The 26,293-nt window shown below is 38.2% G+C and overlaps 1 protein-coding gene across 5 annotated transcripts in view; it reads left to right on the forward strand.

Moving 5' to 3' along the window:
- Nucleotides 1-25,795, forward strand: part of RNF138 (ring finger protein 138) — a 40,354-nt gene extending 14,559 nt beyond the window's left edge. For 3 of the 5 annotated variants that reach the window (XM_003914282.4, XM_009192573.3, XM_009192574.4), the window contains 6 exons: nt 5,465-5,630; nt 7,632-7,747; nt 17,991-18,047; nt 19,188-19,299; nt 21,133-21,240; nt 23,444-25,795. In XM_003914282.4, coding sequence (XP_003914331.1) covers nt 5,465-5,630; nt 7,632-7,747; nt 17,991-18,047; nt 19,188-19,299; nt 21,133-21,240; nt 23,444-23,512 — 628 coding nt within the window. In that variant the 3' untranslated portion in view covers nt 23,513-25,795. Of the gene's footprint in view, nt 1-3,649; nt 3,703-5,464; nt 5,631-7,631; nt 7,748-17,990; nt 18,048-19,187; nt 19,300-21,132; nt 21,241-23,443 lie in introns of those variants that run through there. The other 2 variants (XM_021930014.2, XM_021930015.2) reach the window with 2 other exon arrangements.
- Nucleotides 25,796-26,293: the final 498 nt, after the last annotated feature.

Below are 26,293 nucleotides of genomic sequence, written 5' to 3' on the forward strand. Positions count from 1 at the left end.
TGGAGTGCACTGGTGCAATCTTGGCTCACTGCAAGCTCCACCTCCCGGGTTCATGCCATTCTCCTGCCTCAGCCTCCTGAGTAGCTGGGACTACAGGCACCCTCCACCACGCCTGGCTAATTTTTTGTATTTTTAGTAGAGACAGGGTTTCACCGTGTTAGCCAGGATGGTCTTGATCTCCTGACCTCATGATCCACCCACCTCAGCCTCCCAAGGTGCTATGATTACAGGCATGAGCCACCGCGCTTGGCCGAAAAATTATTATTTGAAATTTTTTCCAGTAATCTATCTGGTTGTGACTCTTAAATTTATTGTACAGGTCATTCACTTGTCTCTATTCTGCTGACATATTTTTTAGCTCTGGAAATTCCCCTCACACTCTCACTTTCTCCTTTTGTTTCTTTAAACATAATTTTCTCTGTCTTCTGTGGCTGTTGGGCCACTGGATTAGGGCTCTAATGTGTTAACTGTCTCTGGTTAAATTCACTTTCCTTTTTTTGTTTTTTGTTTTTTTTTTGGAGATGGAGTCTCGCACTGTCACCCAGGCTGGAGTGCAGTGGCGTGATCTCGGCTCACTGCAACCTCTGCCTTCTGGGTTTAAGCAATTCTCCTGCCTCAGCCTCCCGAGTAGCTGGGACTACAGGTGCACGCCGCCATGCCTGGCTAATTTTTTTTGTATTTTTGTATTTTAGTAGAGACGGGGTTTCACCATGTTGGCCAGGCTGGTCTCAAACTCCTGAGCTCAAGCAATCCGCCCTCCTCAGCCTCCCAAAGTGCTGGGATTACAGGTGTGATCCACTGCACCTGGCCCACTTTCTTTTTTTTCTAGTAATTCATTCTTTTTTAAATTTTAGTGTTTTTTTTAAGGCCAGTTAGAAGATAATCTTAATTTAGTTTTTTGTTTGTTTTTTGTTTTGTTTTGTTTTTGAGACAGTCTCACCCTGTCACCCAGGCTGGAGTGCAATGGTGTGATCTCAGCTTACTGCAACCTCTGCCTCCCAGATTCAAATGATTCTCCTGTCTCAGCCTCCCAAGCAGCTGGCTTACAGGCGCGCGCCACCACGCCTGGCTAATTTTTTGTATCATTAGTCAAGACGGGGTTTCACCATGTTGGCCAGGCTAGTCTCAAACTCCTGACCTTGTGATCCACTCGCCTCGGCCTCCCAAAGTGCTGGGATTACAGGCGTGAGCCACTGCTCCTGGTCTTATTTAGTTATTTTTATAACAGTTTTAATATAACTCCCCTTGTGTAAGGGGTACTCCTTTTCTTTTTTTTGAGACAGAGTCCCGCTCTATTGCCCAGAGTGGAGGGCAGTGGCGTGATCTCGGTTCACTGCAGCCTCCGCCTCCCAGGTACAAGTGAATCTCCTGCCTCAGCCTCCTGAGTAGCTGGGATTACAGGCACCCTCCACCACACCTGGCTGAGTTTTGTATTTTTAGTGTAGATAGAGTTTTGCCATGTTGGCCAAGCTGGTCTTGAACTCCTGACTTCAGGTGATCCACCCGCCTCGGCTCCCCAAAGTGCTGGGATTACAGGCATTAGCCACCATGCCTGGCCAAATATTTTTTATTTAAGTATAAAATGCATACAGAAACGTGTCCCTATCACAAATGTCCATCTCAGTGAATTTTCCCAAATTGAGTACACCCATATCAAGCAACCATTCAGCACCTATGTCAAGCAACAGAACATTAGCATCCCAGAAACTCCCTTAATGTTCCCTTCACCAAGGGAACATATCCCACCTCCTTCAGGATACCATTATTCTGACCTTTAAATAGTTGAACTGCTTTTTGTAGATTCTAAAAATAGAATCATGCAGTTTGTACTCTTTTATATCTGGCTTAACTCAACATTTTATCATTATGTTCATGTTGTTGCTTATAGCTGTAACATTTTCATTCTCAGTACATCATATTGTAGTTTTCATTTTGTGAATATACCATAATTAGTTATGCATTCTTCTGTTGGCAGACCTATGTATAGTTTTCAGTTTGGGGCTATTATAAATAGTGTGGCTAAGAACTTTCTAGCAAATTTTTTCTGATTATATATGTAATTTTTGTTTTCAAATAAATGCAGGGTCTCACTTTTGCTCAGGCAGGAGTGTAATGGAGTGATCATAGCTCACTGCAGCCTTGACCCCCTGGGCTCAAGCAATCCTCCTTTCTTAGTCTCTCAAGTAGGTAGGACTACAGGCATGCACCACCATGGCCAGCTAATTTTTTATTTTTATTTTTAAATTTTTTATAGGAGCAGAATCTCATTATGTTGTCCAGTCTGGCCTCAAACTCCTGGCCTCCAGTAATCCTCCTGCCTTGGCCTCCCAAAGTGCTGGGATTATAGGCATAAGCCACTGCCCATGGTTTTATGTATATAGGTTTGATGGGTATATATTTCAGAGTGGAATTTATGGGCTCTAATGGATATTGCCACCCAGTTTTCCAAATGGTTGTATAAATTTATACTCCCATAGCATCCAGTGTGAGTTTAGGTTGGTTCATATCCTTCCTAACACTTGGTATTTCCTACCTTTTTCATTTTTGTCTTTTTCTTTTCTTTTTTTTTGAAACAAGGTCTCACTCTGTCGCTCAGGCTGAAGTGCAGTGGCACAATCTTGGCTCACTGCAACCTCCGCCTGCCAGGCTCAAGTGATCCTCTTACCTCAGCCTCCCGAGTAGCTGGGACTACAGGCATGCGCCAGCATGCCAGGCTGGTAGAGATGGGGTTTCGCCTTGTTGCTCAGGCTGGTCTTGTGAGATTAAGCCATTTGCTGCGCTAGCCTCTCAAAGTGCAGGATTACAGGTGTGAGCCACTGTGCCTGGCCATTGTTTTATTATTACTACTTTTTTAGAGATAGGGTCATGCTGTGTTACCCAGGTGGGCCTTGAACTCATTGGCTCAAGAAACCCTCCCACCTCAGCCTCCCAAGTGGCTAAGACTACAGGTACATGCTGCTGTGCCCAGATTTGGTTACTTTTACTATATTTAAAACTAGTTTTGCTGGGCACCATGGCTCACGCCTGTAATCCCAACACTTTGGGAGGCCGAGACAGCTGGATCACTTGAACTCAGGAGTTCAAGACTAACCTGGGCAACTGGCGAAATCCCATCTCTGCAAAAAGTACAAAAATTAGCCATCGCAGTGGTGTGTGCCTGTAGTCCCACCTACTGGGGAGGCTGAGGCAGGAAAATTAGTTGAGCCCTGGAGGCGGAGGTTGCAGTGAACCGAGATTGCATCAGTGCACTCCAGCCTGGGCGACAGAGCAAAGCTGTCTCAAAAAAATAAAGATAAATAAATAAAATTAGTTTTTAGTTTGACAAGTGAAAACTGGCATCTTGTTTACTTTGCGTTATTTTGGTTTCTGGCTATGGTAAATATTTTTAATTGTTATTGTGTTTTGAGGGACAGTATTGCTCTGTCACCCAGGCTGGAATGCAGTGGCACTTTCATAGCTCACTACAGCTTCAACCTCCTGTGCTCAAGTGATCCTTCGCCTCAGCCTCCTGAATAGCTGGGACTGGACGTGCATGCTATCATAGCCAGCTAATTTTTTTTATTTTTAATTTTTGTAGAGACAGTGTCTTGCTATGTTGCCCAGGCTAGTCTTCAACTCCTTGCCTCAAGCCGTCCTCCAGCCTTGACCTCCCAAAGCACTGGGATTATGGGCATGAGCCACTGCACCCTGCCTAATGTTTTGGTTTGTAGTATTAATTGGTAATGACTTCTAGTGCTGTTTTAATGATGTTAGCTACCATTTGTTGAGCACTTTCCTGACTATCACAAATACTGTGTTAAGCATTTTATATGTGTTATCTATTTTTTTTTTTTTGAGACAGAGTCTCGCTCTGTCGCCCAGGCTGGAGTGCAGTGGCCGGATCTCAGCTCACTGCAAGCTCCGCCTCCCGGGTTTACGCCATTCTCCTGCCTCAGCCTCCCGAGTAGCTGGGACTACAGGCGTCCGCCACCTCGCCCGGCTAGTTTTTTTTGTATTTTTTAGTAGAGACGGGGTTTCACCGTGTTAGCCAGGATGGTCTCGATCTCCTGACCTCGTGATCCGCCCGTCTCGGCCTCCCAAAGTGCTGGGATTACAGGCTTGAGCCACCGCGCCCGGCCTGTGTTATCTATTTTAATCCTCTGAACAGCCCAGTCAATTGTAGATACTTTTAATATGTCATGACTGAGGAAACGGATTTTATAGGGGAAAACTGACTTGTTTAAAAGTGCTACATTGGCCAGGCGCGGTGGCTCAAGCCTGTAATCCCAGCACTTTGGGAGGCCAAGACGGGCGGATCACGAGGTCAGGAGACTGAGACCATCCTGGCTAACCCGGTGAAACCTCGTCTCTACTAAAAAATACAAAAAAAACTAGCCGGGCAAGGTGGCGGGCACCTGTAGTCCCAGCTACTCGGGAGGCTGAGGTAGGAGAATGGCGTAAACCCGGGAGGCGGAGCTTGCAGTGAGCTGAGATCCGGCCACTGCACTCCAGCCTGGGCGACAGAGCGCGACTCCGTCTCAAAAAAAAAAAAAAAGGTGCTACATGGTTAGGAAACTCAGGTTATGTGATCTGTTACTGCACCATTTCCCCTCAACTTTTGTTATGAGGAATATTCATATATATTTATAGAAGATTGGATTAAATGTATATATATTCTAGATCCCAGATATATGTCTGTAATTTAACTGGTTCTCTTAAAAGCAAAATGATCAAATAAGGTATTTGGTAGGGCTAGAGAAGATAAAAAGATTTTAGTTTGATTCTAATTAGAAAGTTGGTTATAAATGTTTAAAGCTGGAAGTATTCTTAAATATTTCTCAAATTACATTCCATTGCACAGTTTGGGAAATTTTCCTATTTCCTGACCAGATAACTTTGAGTAACACCTATTAACACGCAGATAACTTTGAGTAACACCTAACTTTGGGTAAAACCTATTAACTTTATTCTAGAACTTCCCAAATCATTTGTGTGCTCTTTTGTAGTAGACCTGTTTATGTCTTGTGGAACAACATGTCACAAATACATCAGTTTGAGACAAAAGCTTATGTCATTCATCCTTTTACTTTGTAAGGGGGGGAATGGAGATCCAGTGTGGGTTAATTTGTTGGCCTAAGATTACACAGCTACTAAATGGCAGAGCCAGGATCCAGTTCTTCCTTTGTACCATGTTTCCTCTAGTAATATTATTAATATGTAGCATTAATATTTATTCATCATATACTGTGTTAGGAAGTTGTAAAGAAGACTTGAGTGTAATTTTTAAAACCTTACCATCTAGTCCAGTTATCAGTCTTACTCTCTGATAATTACATATACAGTTCTTAAACTTCTGAGATTTATGTGCATATGAGTAGCTTAACTTATTTAATTTGAATACATATTTATAATCACTTGTTTGTATTTATAGAGATGAAAAGAGTAATTTTTTTCTGTAATTAATGTGTCATAATGTTTGCTTTAGCTTCTGTAGAAAATGTTTCCTGACTGCAATGAGGGAAAGCGGAGCACATTGTCCCCTGTGTCGTGGAAATGTGACTAGAAGAGAGAGAGCATGTCCTGAACGGGCCTTAGACCTTGAAAATATAATGCGGAAGTTTTCTGGTAGCTGCAGATGCTGTGCAAAACAGGTAGAGTAAATGTGACATATCTCTTCTTTGGAAGCCAAGTTTCTACTCTGAAATTCTTGTTTGAATTTTCTTGGTTGCTGCTTTTTTTGTTTGTTTTTTTTTATTGAAAAGATGAAAGATATTTAGACTGGGAATTGGATAGAAAAGGCCAAAAAAAGCTGTGGTCATAGATCTTACTAGATTATAAACTTACTGAGAAATGACACTGAAAAAAATCACTGAATTTCATGATATTTAGCATGGCATTTTTCTAAAAGTAGTTTCTCATTGATTACTTACTTAAAGTAACTAAATTAGCAAACTGGCATTTAGCTCATTTAAACCTCATTCTGGTACAAATTCAACCCTTAAGTTTTTCTCATGGTAGCATCATTATTGCAGCTTTGCACATAGACATGTTACTAGTTTGGGCACATGGATTTATGTAGTTAAGGAACTCTCTAGCTGCGCACTTTACTTATATATTTATGTATTTAAGAAATCACAAGCTCCGGGCATGGTGGCTTACGCCTATAATCCCAGCACTTTGGGAGGCCAAGGTGGGTAGATGACCTGAGGTCAGGAGTTCGAGACCACCCTGACCAACATGGTGAAACCCTATCTCTACTAAAAATACAAAAATCAGCTGGTGTGGTGGTGCATGCCTATAATCCCAGCTACTTGGGAGGCTGAGGCAGAATTGTTTGAACCCAGGAGGTGGAGGTTGTGGTGAGCTGAGATTGTGCCATTGCACTCCACACTGGGCAACAAGAACAAAACTGTCAGAAAAAAAAAAAAAAAGAAATCACAACATATTTGGTTAATTTTAAGGAACATGTAGGAAAATCAGGTGTTAACAAATAACCAGCATTAATTCTCTAATCTGGATTTTATTGTTCTAGCATTTGGAGAAGGAATAAAATAGTGAGGGGTGGTTAGGCTTTGAGTATATCCATGTGTCTATAGATTTATCACCGACATTTTTTCTAATAGCTAATGAATTCAGAGCAAAACTGGTTGCTATTTCATGCATTCACACAAGCCAGATCTGCTTTTCCATCTTTTTGAAGGAAGTGTTTGACAGGGCAATGAATTGAAGCTAGAAAACACACTTGAGGGATTCTGGCTATTCCTCTCAGTGAGAAACTGAAAAATGTTCCAAGTATTCCTGGGAACTTAATTTTTTTTTCTTTTTTTGGAGACAAGGTCTCACTTTGTCACCCAGGCTGGAGTACAGTGGCACAGTCTTGGCTCACTGTAGCTTTGACTTCCCAGTCTTTAAGCAATCCTCCTGCCTCAGCCCCTCAGGTAGCTGAGATTACACCTGGCTAATTTTTGTATTTTTTTTATAAACGGGGTTTTACAATGTTGCTCAGGCTGGTCTCGAACCCCTGAACTCAAGCAGTCCACCGCCCCAGCCTCCCAAAGGGCTGGGATTACAAGTGTGAGCCACTGCACCCAGCTAGGAACTTAATTTTTTTAAACTGCTTTCTAACTCTGCCAGGCTGCAGAAGTTAAATAATAAGACATGCCCAATAGCATCTGGCATCCTCTTAGTGCTTTTAATTTTTTTGTCTACTACTAGTAGTATCTTTTCAAGTGTGAAGTTATTTGCTATTTTTTGCAGTGAATTTATGGACAGATGGACTCTTCTCCATCTCTTCATTTAATGAACAGAAATGTATTATCTATTTTTAACTCCTACTTAAGGATGAAATCATTTACTTAAAAAAAATACAACTCTTGTTTAAAAGGAGTATTTAGGCCGGGCGCGGTGGCTCAAGCCTGTAATCCTAGCACTTTGGGAGGCCGAGGCAGGAGAATGGCGTAAACCCGGGAGGCGGAGCTTGCAGTGAGCCGAGATCCGGCCACTGCACTCCAGCCCGGGCGACAGAGCCAGACTCCGTCTCAAAAAAAAAAAAAAAAAAAAGGAGTATTTAGTTTTTTTCCCCTCTTTTTGACACTATCTCAAATCTTATGAGTTCTATTTTAAATTAAAAGTCACATTTTAATAATTTACAGATTAAATTCTATCGCATGAGACATCATTACAAATCTTGTAAGAAGTATCAGGATGAATATGGTGTTTCTTCTATCATTCCAAACTTTCAGATCTCTCAAGATTCAGTAGGGAACAGGTAAGCAATACTTATTCCTAAATACAGAATTTTCATAATTGAAATGGAAATTGTTTTGGGAACTATATGATAAGGTATTTGGGGTGATGTGTGTGTGTATGTACACATGTGTTTTTAAAGTGAATTGCCAAGTATCAGAACTACAGCATTTGCCTTCAAAATCTGTTTGGCACACGTAAGATCTCATCTGGGAGATGAACTTCATGAACTTAAGCTTATGTTATTTAAAATCATTCTAAGAATTTTCATTTTTGAGTAAAAAAATAAGTTGGAGATTTTTCTCTTACTGATTTTGCAACTGAAGTGATTTGAAAAACTATAGAAAAATCTTTTCAGTAATGTATTTGCAAACTACAGCCTATTTTTTCTTTGCTATCTAAGGGATAGACTTAGAGTTTGAAATTTTTATTCTAAAATGTCATGTAAAAGTGAAACTAGGTGCAATGCAGTTCTATTTGAGTCTCATTTCTTTTAAACAACTAGATTTGGATTGATTTGTATCTTATTTCAGATTTATGTACATTAAACATTTTTATGAAATGTATTTTACACAGAAAAATGGCCAAAATGCACTTGTGGCTTAAAAAAATAATGATAAACATCCAGTTACCTATTAACCCAGGTCAAGAAATAGGACATTTTTCAGAACTTTAGAATCTCTATGTGAACTCCTGCCCCATTTGAACCGTATACTCCTAGATGCAACCACTATCCTCTTATTTGGATTATTCATTCCTTTGATTTTCTTTATGTATCATCACCCATGCATGTATCCCTATAACAATGCATTGTTAATTTTGAAAACTTCAGTAGTAAGCACACACATAACTGTGTAAGGAAAGACAATATTGCCACTATTATAGAAAGGTTCCCAGGAGGCAGTATGTTAAGCAATCTGTAAGATTTTATTTTAGTGTCTTTTCATTTTACATATTGCTAATTTTTAGTAACTTAACCGCCCGTGAGCACTTCATGTTGATCATACTACATTGGGCGTCTTCCCTACTCAGTTGAAATTTCTGGTAAAGATCTTTAGTGATTGTCTGGTAAAGATCTGTAGTAATTTTCTGATTGCCTAGTCTGAAAAATCTTTTCAGGTTGTCATTTTACTTGATTTGTTAGTGTCAAGGAAATTTGGTTGAAATTTGTTGCTCTTGTAGTTTTGTTTAGTCCTTCTGGGTTTCTTCATTTCTATGTTTTTCTTATTGTTGTACTTCTACTTTATTGTAATTTCCTATCTGCTTTTTTACCCAGTAGACTGTTCTTGTGTGAGGGGATGGTGTTTGTCTTGTTGAGTATATCCCCAGCTTTCAGTAAAGTTCTTAGTGTACATGACTATAATCACTGCTTTTAATGACCAAATTTTCTTGTCAGGAGACAGGCCTTCCTCCCCCTTACTTCTTAGATCCACTTGGTCATAGACACTTGATTCCTAATAGCAATATTCCTCATCTATACTTTTATCTTGTCACTTCCCTAGCTCAGGCCCTCATCATCTCTCACTCGAACTATGATAATAGCCTTTTAGTTGGTAGTTATCCTCTAATCTGTGTTGCATTCTGTCGCCAAAGTAATATTAATGAAGTATAAAAGACAAAATTCCGGCTGGGCGCGGTGGCTCACACCTGTAATCCCAGCACTTTGGGAGGCCACGGTGGGCAGATCACTTGAGGTCAGGTGTTCAAGACCAGCCTGGACAATATAGTGAAACCTTGTCTCTACTAAAAATACAAAAATTAGCCAGGCGTGGTGGCACGTGCCTATATTCCCAGCTACTTGGGAGGCTGAGGCAGGAGAATCACTTGAACCTAGGAAACCTAGCCTGGGCGACAGAGTCAGACTCCATCTAAAACACACACACACACACATACACACACACACACACGACAAAATTCCTTATTCCAAAGCCTTTCTGATCTGGCCCTTTCCTTTCTTTTTATAGCCTCTTTCTTGGTTATCCATCATTGCATCACATGCCTTAGCCATGTTGAATTATTTGTTCCGTATCTTTGCCATTCTTGAAAAACAATATGACTGTGGTTAAAAATGTAGGCTTGGACCCAGAGAGCTGGGTCCAAATTTCAGATGTCACTAATTGTATTACATTGGCAAGAAACTGCCACAGTTGTCTCATCTGTTGAAGGAAAGGTATGAGAGGCGATGATGATATTAGGACCTCATTGGGTTGAAGTTAATAAATGAGTTAATACAGGTAAAGAAACTTGAATGGTACTTTGCTTGAAAAATGTTATTTCTTCCTCATCATCATTATTATCACTCCCTCACCTCCACACTTTTACCAGTAATATCCCAACCTGCATTTTGCCAGCTGGTCGACTTTTTTCTTCTCCTTGAAGACTTAGACCAAGTATTAGCTGCTCAGTAAAATTCTTCCTGAACTCTAGAATTTCTTCTTCTTGGTAGAACTGTTGTATTTATTTATTTATTTCAGCCTGTCTCCTCACCTAGAATGAGCTTTTTAGTCTTATTTATTTCTATATCCTATGCAGAGTTCTGATTGCAATGGAATAACTGAGTTTGCATATGGATTTTTAGTAAGAAAATTGGCAAAGGAAGGAAAAGTGTTTTTTTAATTTTTAAATTTATTTTGTTTGTTCTGTTTTGTTTTTAGACAGGGTCTTGCTCTGTCATCCAGGCTGGAATGCAATGGCGTGAACATGGCTCACTGTAGCCTCAACCTCCTGAGCTCAAGCAATCCTTCTGCCTCAGTCTCCCATGTAGCTAGGACCACAGGCGCATGCCACCACGTCCATCTAATTTTTGATTTTTTGGGGGGCGGGGGGGTTTTTGGTGTTAAACAAATTGAGCTGGGGTTCTCAATTTGTTGCCCACGCTGGTCTCGAACTCCTGACCTCAGGCGATCTACCTGCCTTGGCTTCTCAAAGTGCTGGGATTACAGGTGTGAGCCACCATGCCCAGCCAGAAATGTTTATTTTTTTTATTTTTAATTTATTTATTTGTAGACAGAGTTTTGCTCTTGTTGCCCAGGCTGGAGTGCAATGACGCGATCTCAGCTCACTGCAACATCCACCTCCCAGGTTCAAGTGATTCTCCTGCCTAAGCCTCCCAAGTAGCTGGGATTACAGGTGCCCACGACCACTCCCAACTAATTAATTTTTGCATTTTTTGTAGAGATGGGGTTTCACCATGTTGGCCAGGCTGGTCTCCAACTCCTGACCTCAGGTGATTGATCTACCTGCCTTGGCCTCCCAAAGTGTTGGGATTACAGGCATGAACCACCGTGCCCAGCCAGAAATTTTTTGTTTGTTTTAATGGTAGGAAAAATAAGATATGATCCATGGTATACTCATGGTCTGAGCAGGAAAACAGTGGGCTCTAATTATGCAGTTTGAGGAGAATTTAGTAAAGGGACTATTTTCAAAGAATAGTATATTAAGTAGGGTATAGGAAGCCACAAGGAATAATGGTATGCTCTGGGTCTGCTGAAAGCAGGAGAGAGGAGGAAATAGATACCAGAACCTGAAGAAGACAGCTGAATAGAGCATGGCTATGGAAATTCTTAAAGTGGCATTATCTGAGTAGAAAAAAAAATTGCAAAATAAATTCATAGATCATTTCACGAATTCATACTGTTTATTATACCTTCTGAAGTGCTGGACACACTCCACATGTTATTGAATATACAGGAATCGGTAAAACAGACATTATTTTTTCCATATATCTGACTGTAAGCTATAACTTCCAGTTGAGCCATCTAAAATAATCTATGCCACTTTCATTCATATCATTCAGAGTAGTACTGTTTACTATAAATTAGTAAATATTGGAGGATGTTTTAGTAAAATTCTTGCATTGGTGTGGGGTAGTTTCCCATAATAATTAGATAGCAGTGCTAATTTTACTAAGGCCATTCCTATTTTATAACAAAATTCTGCTTCTAACATAAGGTTATATATTTCTGTTTTCTTTAACCACAGGAAGTGGGGAGGAGGAGGGAAGATGAATGTAATCATTAAGATACAGAAGACATTTCAATTTTATCTTCCTTGGAAATCATTTGGTCTGTTTTCAGACTGTTCCTACTAATCTTGACTCTTTGTAAACATTAATAACTGGGTATCATTAGGCTCATACAGTTTATTTCAAATACAGCTCTTCACAAAAACTAAAAAAGGAAAATTCCCAGCAGTCTTTTATTTTTCCTAATAAATTTCTCTCCAGATTGTTTAATATTTTAAGTGGCTAAATAACTATGCAGAAATCTGGCATAGTATTAAAATGTTCTTTTTCTTGTTTATAGGTATTCTTCATATATTCTGGATAATAATCTTTTGTTATGGCTGGGTGCAGTGGCTTACGCCTGTAATCCCAGCTTTGGGAGGCTGAGGTGGGCAGATCACCTGAGGTCTGGAGTTCAAGACCAGCCTGGCCAACATGGTGAAACCTTGTCTCTACTAAAAATAAAAAAATTAGCTAGGCGTGGTGACACACAACTGTAGTCCCAACTACTCAGGAAGCTGAGGCAGGAGAATTGCTTAAACCCGGGAGGCAGAGGTTGCAGTGATCCGAGATCTGGCCACTGCATTCCAGCCTGGGAGATAGGGCAAGACTCTTTCTCAAAAAATAATGATAATGCTGGCGCGGTGGTTCCCGCCTGTGATCCCAGCACTTTGGGAGGCCGAGGTGGGCAGATCACTAGGTCAGAAGTTTGAGACCAGCGTGGCCAACATGGTGAAACCTTGTCTCTACTAAAAATACAAAAATTAGCTGGGCGTGGTGATGCGCACCTGTAATCCCAGCTACTCAGGAGGCTGAGGCAGGAGAATTGCTTGAACCTGGGAGGCCGAGGTTGCAGTGAGCTGGGATCGTGTCAGTACACTCCAGCCTGGGCAACAGAGCGAGACTCTGTCTCAAAAAAAGAAAAAAAAAATCCTTTGTTACATGCATTGCAGATATCTTTGTTTAGTCTTTGGCTGGTTTTGTATGGTGTCTTTTGACATAGAAAAGTATTTACATGTATTTACATGTATTACACTCCCAAAGTGCTGGGATTACAGCACTTGTATTTATATGTATATGTATATTCTTTAATTTTCTTTTTATATCATGCTTGAGAAATTTTTTCTACATCGAGGTTATAAAAGATATTTTCTTCTTAAACTTTAAAAGCTGAGCTTTTCACATTTATTTGAGATGTATAATGTGAGGTAGGAAAAATTTTCCCTATGTGATAAACCATTTGTTTTGGTACCATTCATTGAGGAGCCAGTTCTTTGTCTACTGATTTATAATGCCACTTCTGTTCTACACATCTCTGCATTCTGGTGTTTTTTCCGGGGGTGGGGGGGGTGGCAGTAGGAGGTGATCCATTTTTCATTCCTCTAGAAACATGACCTCTCCTATTTTATTATTTATTTTATTGAAGCAGGGTCTCACTGTGTTGCCCAGACCGATCTCAAACTCTGGGGATCAAACAGTCCTCCTGCCTTAGCCTCCCAAAGTGTTGAGATCACAGGCATGAGCCACTGTGGTGCCTGGCCTCTTTCTCATTTTATTTTATTTATTATTTTTATTTTTTTGAGACAGAGTCTCACTCTCTCTCTCAGACTGGAGTGCAGTGGCGCTATCTCAGCTCACTACAACCTCCACCGCTGGGTTCAAGTGATTCTTCTGCCTCAGACTCCCGAGTAACGGGGACTACAGGCATGCACTACCACGCCTGGCTAATTTTTGTATTTTTGGTACAGACAGAGTTTCGCCATGTTGGCCAAGCTGGTCTTGGCCTCCTGGCCTCAGGTGATCCACCTGCCTTAGCCTCCCAAAGTGCTGGGATTACAGGAGTGAGCCACTGCGCCCAGCCTCTTTCTCATTTTAAAAAAATGCATTAACAGTTCATTTAGAACATGAGTAAATGTTTTATATCTTTTTCTAGTAAAACCTTATAGTTTTTGTTGCTATAAAAATGAGCCCTTTTTTCCCTGTTTGATAATCTAATTAGTTATTACTAGAGAGTAGAAATATCAATTGATTTTTATGTTAATCTTGTTTTCAGCAACTTTGATGATTTATTAGTTGTAATAGTTCTAATCTAGTAGTTCTTAAAATCTATCTGTTGATTCTTTTACATTTATTATATAGAAAATCATATTTTCCTACAGTTTTGTCTGCTCCTTTTAAACCTACTGTTCTAGATAATACTTGATTTATTGCATTGAGGTTTTCTATTCAGTGTTAAATAGCAGGCACCTTTTTCTTGTTCCTGATTTTAGTGGGAATACACCTATAATTTTACAAATAAGTATAATATTTACTATAGTTTTTTAGCATAGATCTTTTAGTTTTACAGTTTATCTGCTCCATGTCAGTATTACCCTGAATTTAAGATTTCCCCATTAAATAGTTTTACTCAAATCAGAATCATATATGAAATTAAAAACATATATACATCTGGCTAGAGTTCCAGATATTCTGATATCTGGAGTCTAGGCATTTATATTTTTAAAAAGCATTATGCTTACTCTTTAACATTGGATAGAGATCCTATTAAATGCAGTAAACCAAATGAGATATAGAACATTAAATTTAAAAGCAACAGACATAACTATGGGAAAATAAATTTTTGTTTTTGTTTTATTATGGAGATTGAATTTTATTGGTGTCTCTGTATCTGATAAAATCATATAATTTTTAAAAAATAAGAATTTACTGTAATTGATTTTCTATTGTGAACCTATTCTGAGCTAAATGAGCAGGCATGATACAAGGATGAGCAGGCATGATGAATACAACAGGCCAGGCATGAAACAAGGATGACTAAGAAGAACTAGAATGATGATAATGATAGTAATAATGGAAAAATTGAGAGTTACAATGGTAGATAGAAAGGAGAACATGTTTAAAAAGGGTATTAACTTTGATATTAAATGCTTTAAATCAGAAGTTTTGTGATTGCATTACCCTATCAGTAAAAGAATTGAGTATGTATCCGCAGTGTTTGTTTATTTAAAGCTATGCATAGTACTGGCTGGGTGCGGTGGCTCACGCCTATAATCCCTGCACTTTGGGAGATCGAGGTGGGTGGATCACTTGAGGTCAGGACCAGCTGGGCCAACATGTAAAACCCTGGCTCTACTAAAAATACAAAAATTAGCCAGGCATGGTGGCATGTGCCGGTAGACCCAGCTACTCGGGAGGCCGAGGCATGAGAATCACTTGAACCCAGGAGGAGGAGTTTGCAATGAGCTGAGATTGCGCTACTGCACTCCAGCCTGGGAGACAGAGCAAGACTGTCTCAAAAAAAAAAAAAAAAGTAGATCCAAATGGAAAATGTATGCCATAGGATAAAATAAAAATTTTCAATCCTGGCTGTGTGTGGTAGCTCACGCTTATAATCTCAGCACTTTGGGAGGCCAAGGCAGGCGGATCCCCTGAGGTCGGGAGTTCGAGACCAGCCTGACCAACGTGGAGAAACTCTGTCTCTACTAAAAATACAAAACGAGCTGGGTGTGGTCGTGCATGCCGGTAATGCCAACTTCTCAGGAGGCTGAGGCAGGAGAATCACTTGAACCCGGGAGACGGAGGTTGCAGTGAGCCACGATTGTGCCACTGCATTCCAGCCCGGGCAAGAAGAGCGAAACTCCATCTTAAAAAAAAAAAAAGCCCCCAAATTTTAGGCCTATTTTCTAAATATAAAAAGGACTGTTGCTGAAATTTGCATCTTCCCCAATGATGTTATAGTTCTATAAACCAATTAGAAGCTGTTATAGTATTTTTAAAGGGCACATTTAAAACCCATTGATTATGTTAATTTGGAAGATTTTTAAGCTGGTTAGAAAAATCTACCAATTTTAAATGTATAGATATGAGTTGTTTAATTGGTGACACATGCTGTTTTTGGTAACAAAATCATATAACACTCCCTTAATAAATACACTCTCCATAATTTGACTTTATTTTGAAGAGCAAGTTTTTAGTTCCAGAAAGGTGCAAATAGTAGTTTAATAGTCTATTTGGGTTATGTACTTTCTTTTCAGACAGAGTTTTGCTCTTGTTGCCCAGGCTGGAGTGCAGTGGCACAATCTCAGCTCACTACAACCTCTGCCTTCTGGTTTCAAGCAATTCTGCCTCAGCCTCCCAAGTAGCTGGGATTACACGCCCGGCTAATTTTTGTTTTTAGTAGAGACGGGGTTTCACCATGTTGGCTAGGCTAGTCTCGAACTCCTGACTTTGTGATCCGCCCGCCTCGGCCTCCCAAAGTGCTGGGATTACAGGTGTGAGCCACTGCGCCCAGCCTGGGTTATGTTTTTTTTTTTTTTTGAGACGGAGTCTTGCTCTGTTGCCCAGGCTGGAGTGCAGTGGCGCAATCTCGACTCACTGCAAGCTCCGCCTCCTGGGTTCATGCCATTCTCCTACCTCAGCCTCCCCAGCAGCTGGGACTACAGGCACCTGCCGCCACGCCTGGCTAATTTTTTTGTATTTTTAGTAGAGACAGGGTTTCACCGTGTTAGCCAGGATGGTCTCGATCTCCTGACCTTGTGATCCGCCACCTTGGCCTCCCACAGTGCTGGGATTACAGGCGTGAGCTGCCGCGCCCAGCCAGGTTATGTAGTTTAACAGTGAAGTTTGCTTGCTTGCTTGGGCTATGTGTGGAGACATAACATGGTTATCTTCACAGAAGTGAACTGTCATTGGAATGGTGCTCTTTCACTGTGTACACATTGTTGTATATACATTTATTATGAAAGTAAACAGAGGCCGGGCGCGGTGGCTCAAGCCTGTAATCCCAGCACTTTGGGAGGCCGAGACGGGCGGATCACGAGGTCAGGAGATCGAGACCATCCTGGCTAACACGGTGAAACCCCGTCTCTACTAAAAAAATACAAAAAACTAGCCGGGCGAGGTGGCGGGCGCCTGTAGTCCCAGCTACTCGGGAGGCTGAGGCAGGAGAATGGCGTAAACCTGGGAGGCGGAGCTTGCAGTGAGCTGAGATCCGGCCACTGCACTCCAGCCTGGGCAACAGAGCAAGACTCTGTCTCAGAAAAAAAAAAAAAAAAAAAAAAAAGAAAGTAAACAGAAAAGAAAGATCAGCTGCTAGGTAGATGATATAGTACTCCTTGTCTTTTTATAAAGGAAAAATGAATAACCAGTTTAAGTTCAACTTTTTAAACTTTGGCATTGAGATATAGAACCAACCTGTGTTGTACAATTTTTTCTTAGCCACTACCTATCTTATTACTGTGTTAAGATTTCTACTGTTGAAAGACATTTGCTTTTATAAAATTGACCACGTTGGGCTGGGCGTGGTGGCTCACGCCTGTAATCCCAGCAGTTTGGGAGGCTGGGGTGGGTGGATCACCTGAGCTCAGGAGTTCAAGACCAGCCTGGCCAACATGGCAAAACCCCATCTCTACTGAAAATACAAAAATTAGCCAGTCGTGGTGGCTCACGCCTGTAATCCCAGCTACTTGGGAGGCTGAGGCAGAAGAATTGCTCGAACCCAGGAGGCGGAGGTTGCAGTGAGCCAGGATTGCACCACTGCACTCCAGCCTGGGCGACAGATTGAGACTGCATCTCAAAAAATAAATAAATAAATAAAAATTGACCGCATTGATCAAATTCTGTAGCACACAAGTGACAGTCCCTGTATGGAATACTTACTCTTCCCTCAGGATTCCTCTGATATTCCATATGACACATGACTCTTTGGCATATGGTAAAAGTAGAGATGTCAAGTTGTTCTATATATTAAATGTTAGTGAAGCCTGGTTTCTTTCCTTTTTGGAAATAAAATACAAACATAATGAACATTTACATATTTTCTTAAATTACTCCACTTTGGAGGGCATAACCTTATACCACGTCCTAGTTTCGAGTAAAAAAGTTCACAAATTCTTGAGTCTACCCTAGCATTTAAAAGCTTACTAGTCTAGGTAAAGGTAGAGGAATGGGATTTAAGGTAATTCTGCAGAATTCTCCATACTTCTGTAACTGTGCATAAGTTAATTTTAAAGAACATGAATAAGAATCTAGTAAGCAGTCAATTTATTTAAAAGTAATTAATATTGTAATTATTTCATAGTTCAGAACCATTTGAAGTTCAGATTTTGTTTTTTAAAGGACCCAATAGGAAAAAGGAGTATTGAAGTTCAGAATTTTAAAACAAATTCAGACTAGTCTTCTTCATTAATGGTTCAAGATAATGAACCTTTAATGTGTTTTCATAACTTTGAGGTACTAACTTTTTCCCCCTGTGCTTCTTAAGCAATAGGAGTGAAACATCCACATCTGATAACACAGAAACTTACCAAGAGAATACAAGGTAAGCTTTTGAAAAATCCTGCCACTTTAGCAAATAATATATTTATTACTTTATCAAATAGCTTTTTAAATTAAACTTTTTTTTTTTTTGAGACAGAGTCTCGCTTTGTTTGCCGAGGCTGGAGCAGTGGTGTGATCTTGGCTCACTGCAACCTGCGCCTCCCAGGTTCAAGTGATTCTTCTGCCTCAGCCTCCTAAGTATCTGGTATTACAGGCGCCCGCCACCACGCCTGGCTAATTTTTGTATTTTTAGTAGAGACAGGGTTTCACCATGTTGGCCAGGCTGGTCTCGAACTCCTGACCTCAGATAATCCACCTACCTCAGGCTCCCAAAGTGCTGGGATTACAGGCATGAGCCACCGCGCCTGGCTGTAAATTAAACTTTAAAAATTCAGTTAAATCATTAGGCATAGTGTTTGAAGTTAGCAGTTTAGAAACAGAAAATGCAGTTACTGCTTTCAAGAATCACATTAGGTTAGAAGAGTTTAGCTATTCTCTTTCATTGTGGTCAGGTTTCTTCCACACATTATTCAAGTAAAGTTGTCCATGTTGAACTGTCCCTTCCTGAAATTCAGAAGTATTAAAACTCAGTGATGCTTGATCCTTAGAATGTTTTCGAGTATTTCATTCTCATGATCAGTGCTTTTTTTGCTTTTCCTTTGAATTTTGGATGTTGGATTCCTAGGGCCTGATATTTATTAGAGATACAATATTGATGGAAGTCTTTTACAAGTTTTAAGTTCCTAGATATAAGGTTTGCAAAATGTGGAATACTACAGAATATTAAAAATTTTCAAGAGACATACAATGACAGCTATTGGCATCACACAAACGACTACAATTAAGTTTGGACCTAACTACGCAATAAATGGAGCCAGCTAGGTTTTTGGTTTTGTTTTTGTTTTGACCTAGAGACACCATGAAAAAATTTACTGAGGACACTAAAAGTACTGTAAACTGAGATTGGGAACCTCTGTAATGCATCATTTCCTGAAAACATGTTCAAAATGAGAGAATCTTTGAATAGTCTAAAAATTATAACTTTTTAAAAAATGTGTAGTGATTCCTCAAAAAATAGGAGAGCATTATTTTTATGTTATGATTTTGAAGTAAGTATGTTTCATTTAAAATTGTTTTATAGTTCTTCTGGTCATCCTACTTTTAAGTGTCCCCTGTGTCAAGAATCAAATTTTACCAGACAGCGTTTACTGGATCACTGTAACAGTAATCACCTATTTCAGATAGTTCCTGTGGTAAGTACATATGTTTAAGACAGTCTTCTGCTTAGAATAAAACGTGCTGTTCTATTTATTTCACTTTATGTATACGAGGGAAAGTAGTTGATTTATATTTGGTTGGGGCTTTATCAGTAAGGTAGATTTTTGTCAACAAAGGATTGATGACTGTGAAGCAAAATGAGATATTTAAAATTGCAGTAACTCTCATTATAAAAAGGGAGATGCATAGTGTGAGGTAATATAGCAGTCTGGAGAAGAGTGAAATAATGAAAGATGAACTGGGAACTCATTCCTGCGCAGTAGCACAACCTGTCCATTGAGGCCTCAGTTACTACTTGCTCTGTAGATGGCACACAAGTAGATCTAGTCAGGTAGATTGCTATAGGTGAAAATACCTATAAGTAAGAATAAAGTCAGTAGGTCTTTTTATTGTTTTCTTGCAGAATATAGTATGTGAATGCATAAAGCAAGGACATAAAAGACTTAGACTTTCTATTTGATGCCTACATATTTTTTATGACATTTTGAGAGTATGTAAGAAAATGGTGAGAGCTTTTTGATAGTGAGGGAGATAGAGCAGAATTCAGGATTCCAGCATACAATGATCCTAGAAGTGTTTCACAGGTAAGTTATTTCAGCTGTGAATGGAACAGGAGAAACTGAGCTGGGAGAGATATTTCCCTTTCAGCTGAACATTTGGATATATAAATACTGTCTTCAGAAAGAAGAGGAAGGAAAATGTTATCAATAAGAATTGTAGATATTTCTAAGTTGTTTTATTGAGTATGCTAGGAAGAGTTGTGAAAGAATATGCTTCAGGACCGGGCACGGTGGCTCATGCCTGTAATTTAGCACTTTGGGAGGCCAAGAGGGGAGGATTGCTTGAGCCCAAGAGTTCGAGACTAGCCTGGGCAACATAGTGAGACCCTGTCTATTTAAAAATAAAGAAAATAAAAAGAATATCCTTCAATAACCATTGAGGGATGATCTTAAGCTCTCACATACCACCTAAGAAGGTGTACTACCTACTTTGCTTATTAGAATGGGTTCAGTTATGCTTAGGCAAATACAGTGCCAAAGAAATTCCAGGAAATCTCACTCATATTTAAGATTTTACTTAGTTTTATATTGGATTACCAAATTTTTATTCATTTCTGCATAATATTCGATATATCATAAACTTTGACTAGAGTTTAATTACTGAAGGTTTTTTGTGTGTTATTACAATTATGTTATCCATTCACTTTTTAAGATGTACTTCATTTAAATGTAAGGATATGGCTGGGTGTGGTGGCATACGCCTTTAATCCCAGCACTATGGGAGGCCAAGGCAGGAGGATTGCTTGAGCCCAGGAGTTTGAGACCCAACCTGGACAACAGCGAGACCGTGTCTCTAGTTTAAAAAAAGAAAAGAAAAACTAAGGATACAATTTAAAGTAAATTTTCCAGTTTACTTCATTTTTATTTTACTTACAAATGAAATAAAACTAATACTAATTATATGATTATTGTATAGATCAAATGAGATAATATATTGGGTATGTTGCAGGCAACCAGTTAGTGATAACTATTACAGTTGGTATTATTAAAAGCTAGATGTGCTGTTTCTGTTGAAACATTTGTGTAATAAGAGATTTAAGGAATAGAATGATATTCTTACTGTGTTAATGTCATTTATCTAAGGTAATTAATTGGGAAATGATCTAGTCGTGGAACTTGGCCTTTAAAAATGCTTCTCATGTAGATATTTTTGGTTACATATCCCTGTGCTATTTTAATAGTCTAAATAATTGTATAATATTTCATTGTTTTTATTAATTTTTGTTTAAAACAATCCGTTTCTTATAGACATGTCCTATTTGTGTGTCTCTTCCTTGGGGAGATCCTAGCCAGATTACCAGAAATTTTGTTAGTCATCTAAATCAGAGACATCAGTTTGATTATGGAGAATTTGTGGTAAGTGAATTCTTCAAGATTAAAAAAGTACTGTTTAAATATTCAAGTTAAAATAACTTTTTAAAAAAATCTAGACTTAAATTTTGTAGCAAGCTGTTGTATCTTACTGGATGGATTTAGAGCAAGTTCTTAGGTTTTTAATAATATTGGTGAACTTTAGCTTGTAGAAATGGTAAAAATGGAGTTTATTCTCTACCTCCTGTACTAAAGAGAATTAATAGAGGAACAGCAAGCACCCAGATTAGCAAAATGATGATTTACATGAAAACTCTGTATAGATTTAAGGGAAAATTGTACCTACAAGAGAAGTAAAATTGGTACAACATATGGAGGATACATTTCTCATGTCATATAAGTTGCTTGTATTATGCTAGAAATCTTAGATTTCTCACATCTAACAAACATGTAAGACACATCCTTTTTAAAATGAGGGAGCTTAGTTATCAGGCAAAGCTAGGTTACAAAGAGACTAAGAGTGTAAGAGAAGTTGTATAATGTAAAAATGAATTCATAGAGCAAAATGGATTAATTTCTACTTCTAAATATGTGTGATATACTTTTAAAATTAGGTGAATACCTGTTTTATTAATTGTTAAATTGCATTTTATTCAACTTCAGTTTAATCAAAACTTTATTTAAAATTAGCCCTGACAAAGAATGGCTATTTGTTTTCCAGTTTAGGTAAGCACAGTGACATGAACAAAATCTACATTTTTGTCTGCCTTCCAGTGTTGATTCTAGATTATTATTAAATTCTCATTGTAAGAAAGATTGTAATGTATTTGGAAATACAAAAATTTGTGAACCACTTTTGATCTAATTGTCAAGTTGTTTTACCTTGCCATAGAAAAGTAGGTAATCTAGGCAGGGCGCGGTGGCTCACACCTGTAATCCCAGCACTTTGGGAGGCAGAGGTGGGCGGATCACAAGGTCAGGAGATCAAGACCATCCTTACTAATACGGTGAAACCCGGTCTCTACTAAAAATACAAAAAATTAGCCGGGTGTGGTTGCGGGTGCCTGTAGTTCCAGCTACTCAGGAGGCTAAGGCAGGAGAATGGGATGAACCCAGGAGGCAGAGCTTGCAGCGAGCAGAGATCATGCCACTGCACTCCAGCCTGGATGACAAAGCGAAATTCCATATTAAAAAAAAAAAAAGACAAGAAAAGTCAATAATCTAATTATTTCACATTGTCAAATAGAGGCCTTAATTTTAAAGCAGAACTCATAGGGCATAAAATTGATAGCAAATATAGCAAATGTAATTTTTAAAATTAAGGAGTAGTTTTATAACTGATTGAATAAGCTGTAGACTTCATGTGATGGTTAAGAATTTATTACTCAGCTGGGCACGATGGCTCATGCCTGTAATCCCATTACTTTGGGAGGCTAAGGCAGGTGGATCACCGGAGGTCGGGAGTTCAAGACCAGCCTGACCAACATGGCGAAACCCTGTCTCTACTAAAGATACAAAAATTAGGTGGGCGTGATGGTGTGTACCTGTAATCCCAGCTACTTGGGAGGCTGAGGCATAAGAATTGCTTGAGCTCAGGAGGTGGAGGTTGCGGTGAGCCAAGATTGCACCACTGCACTCCAGCCTGAGTGACAGAGCCAAACTCCCGGAAAAAAAAAAAAAAATTCTTACTCAACTTATAAATCAATAAATGCTTGTTTTCTTAAAATCAGTTTACTGTCAGATATTTGGCATTATTTTCTAGAGATGAAATTTTCAAAAAATTCATAAATCAAAAAATATTTATGATTGTGTATTATGATTAACTTCAGTTGTGTTTTTCATTTTTTTTTATTTTTATTTTTTAAAGAGACAGTCTCCCTGTGTTGCCCAGGCTGGCCTGAAACTTATAGGCTCAAACTTACTTTCTGCCTCAGCCTCCTGAATAGCTGCAACTACAGGCGCATGCTTACCCAGCTTTACAATTAACCACGTTTTTTATTAATGACTTATAAGGCATTATAAAACTCAGATTTTGTTCTGTGCTGATCTCTCTGTTTTACAACTGAACTTAAGTTTTTATTAAAGTTTAGGTATTCAAATCTTGTATCTTAAAAGATACCGTTATATATGTTGTACGTAACCGTCCTGAGTGTGTGTAATGTGTATCAAGATGTCTAATGTATTGGGCAAAGTATTGAGTAGTTGAGTATGTTTTTCCTGTTGACATGAATGTTGTTACTGTTTTTAGAATCTTCAGCTAGATGAAGAAACCCAATATCAAACTGCTGTTGAAGAATCTTTTCAAGTAAACATCTGAAGGCTGTAGACATCTCTGCATCTTTGTACCTGCAAGTGCCATCTTTAAGGGGGAAACTACATGAAGTCACCGTTTCAGTAACTTGATGTGTATATTAATAAAAGTAATTCAGTCATTTTAGTTTTTTATTGACAATAAAGGTGGGGCTTCTAAAAACTTCATCCTCTTGATAAGTTAAAAAATGAAAGTTATGACATGAGCTTTAAAAGCATAAAAAAGATGTTTCACTAATGTAATGGTAAAAGAGAATCCCTGTTGTACTTTATCTTTTTGTAATATTAAATATTCTTGAATTTTTCATTATTATGTTGCTTTTGGAATTTGGTGCATTCCTCCCATTTGCTTTATTATTGTACACATTTAACACACAGTATCAAATTTTGAACGATGTGATTGATATAACCTAACAAATCTGAGCCAGTTATTAGAGTTGCAGAATAGAAACTTGAAGTGCTAAATGGAATAATCCAAAGGAAATTTTTAAAATGCAGATTCTAGCTGAAAAATTCAACTATAAGAAAATTGTATTTATATAACATTTGCTATTTTTGAAGACTAGTGAGATTTCTGTAATAATTTTAGTTCTTTAAAAAGTGAAAGCTTGTTGTAAAGATAATTTCTTTTTGTTATTAGAAGGAAATACAAAGAGAAAACTTTATTTCTTTCATGGGCATTTGGTAATTTCAGTCTTTGACTGATTTGTAAGCCTGGAATATACTAAGCTGAATAACAGCTCTTTGGCCTCAGAATTTTCAGTAGCCAGTATTTCTGATTAACTAAGTTGAAACTCTTATTAGAAACTTTCAGTTGGTGATATTGTATTCTAGAAGATGTAAATGAGAGGTTTGACTTCATCTCAGTTTAGAAATTTATTCAAAGCTAAAGATGTATATGTATATATACATACACTTTTGTGTGTATATATACACACACATATGTATGTATGCTGTTTGTCAGGTTATATATAGAATTTCTATTAAGGATTTTTTAAATGGACAAGCAATAGGGGGTTGAAGTGTTTATCTGATTTGTTAAAATTTTGTATATCACCAAATTAAAAAGTGATAGTCACAGTGCTAAGTGATCTAGTTGGCTGCTATTACACCTTAAAAATTGAGTTTACACACACACACAATTACCTGTGTATATGGTGCTCATTTGTTATTCTCAAATATAATGTGTGACCGTGATACAATGAGAAAGATTCTACCAACCACTGTTTCACTACTTTTTAGTCAAAATTGGGTTTGTTCTTAGTATTCATTAGTGAAAATCATAAAGTATTTTGTAGAAGGCCCAAATCACAGAATAAAGGACTAAGAATGGATTCGCTGACATTCCATACTAATATACATTGTTTATGCTTTCTTTAAAATAACTAAAAGAACATAAAAGAGAATCTCAGAAGTAGTTTGCTGCTAATATATACATATATTGTATAAAAAGGTATATTTTGGTTTTGTTAAAACCCTTGTTGACTTTTCTACACTGAACGTTTTTTTAACTTGATTTAATAAAAATGTTAATTTTGGAAGTGGAGTTTTGTAAAAACCTTTTTCAGTCAAACAGTAAAGACTTTATTTATGGATTGTAATAACCACAAAAAAAGCCATACATCTTAATGAACATATGCCTTTGTTCTGTCATTTTAAGAGTGATGTTTACTATGTATGTGCTTGAGCATTTTCTCTGCAGTTACATGGGTGTAATTTAAAAAACAGCTCCTTTTTAAGAGACTTTTGACCATAGTTTTTTCCAGTTTAAAGCAGTAACTTTCATAGTTTCTTTCAAAGTTTAATACATCCAATATGTCAAGTTAAACCATTCTGGGATTTGGGAACTTCTTTAAAGGAAAATTGTAGTAGAGGTCATCTTGATGGAATTGTGTTTTAAAGTTTTGTGAATGAGTTAAATATCATTGATAGTCTTGTGTGTCTCACATACCAGCTTTTTCATAAGGAAAATACTATTTGCTTTTATCTGAGAATTTCTCAGTATGAAAATGATTGTTTAAAATTTCCCTTCTTTTTGTCAGTGAATTGGGAATAGGGATAGACTTTACAGATTTAATTTATGGAAATTAAATTTATGGGGAAAAGTTTTTATTTTTAATATTATAACTGAGTCAGGATTAAAAGAGGGAAACTGTATTGATACTCCCAATACCTAAATTTCACAGTACCACTTAGGAAAGCTATTTCAACAAATTACAGTTTTGTTGTTAAACAGAGCCTTATTTGAGATGTATTGCTTTATTTTTCAATTAAAAGTGGTTTTCTCCTACTTGTGTGTCTAATTAAAATTTTGTCTGGAGGCAAACATTTAACTCTCATAATTCACCCTGAAAGACATATAGGAGATAACCCATTATTTTGCATTTAAAAACGTGGATAAGAAAAAGCTACCACATGCTGGTGCTATATGTCAGATTTAACTTTATAAACCTATTTTATCCATTTCAAATTGTTAATCACCTTATAAAGCAATTTTATGAAGTGTCCATGGAGCAAGATTTTCAAGCCCTGTTAGCAGCTAGGCAGAAAGATTGTTCATTGCTTAATAAATACTTTTATATGGAGATACTACTTTTAAGTAAGACATCAGGATTATAAGACTACATTGCCAAATACAATGTCATATACCTATGGGCTGCTTGGTAAGTATTAATTACGATCTTCAATACATCATAACTTCTACAGAAACCCCTTACAGCTGCTACTCAAACCCCTTGTAGAAGCGTGATTTTTTATCATACTATGTAGAAAAGGTGTGACCCAGAAA

This window comes from Papio anubis, chromosome 19, assembly GCF_008728515.1.
Source record: "Papio anubis isolate 15944 chromosome 19, Panubis1.0, whole genome shotgun sequence".
Taxonomy (NCBI): Eukaryota; Metazoa; Chordata; class Mammalia; order Primates; family Cercopithecidae; genus Papio; species Papio anubis.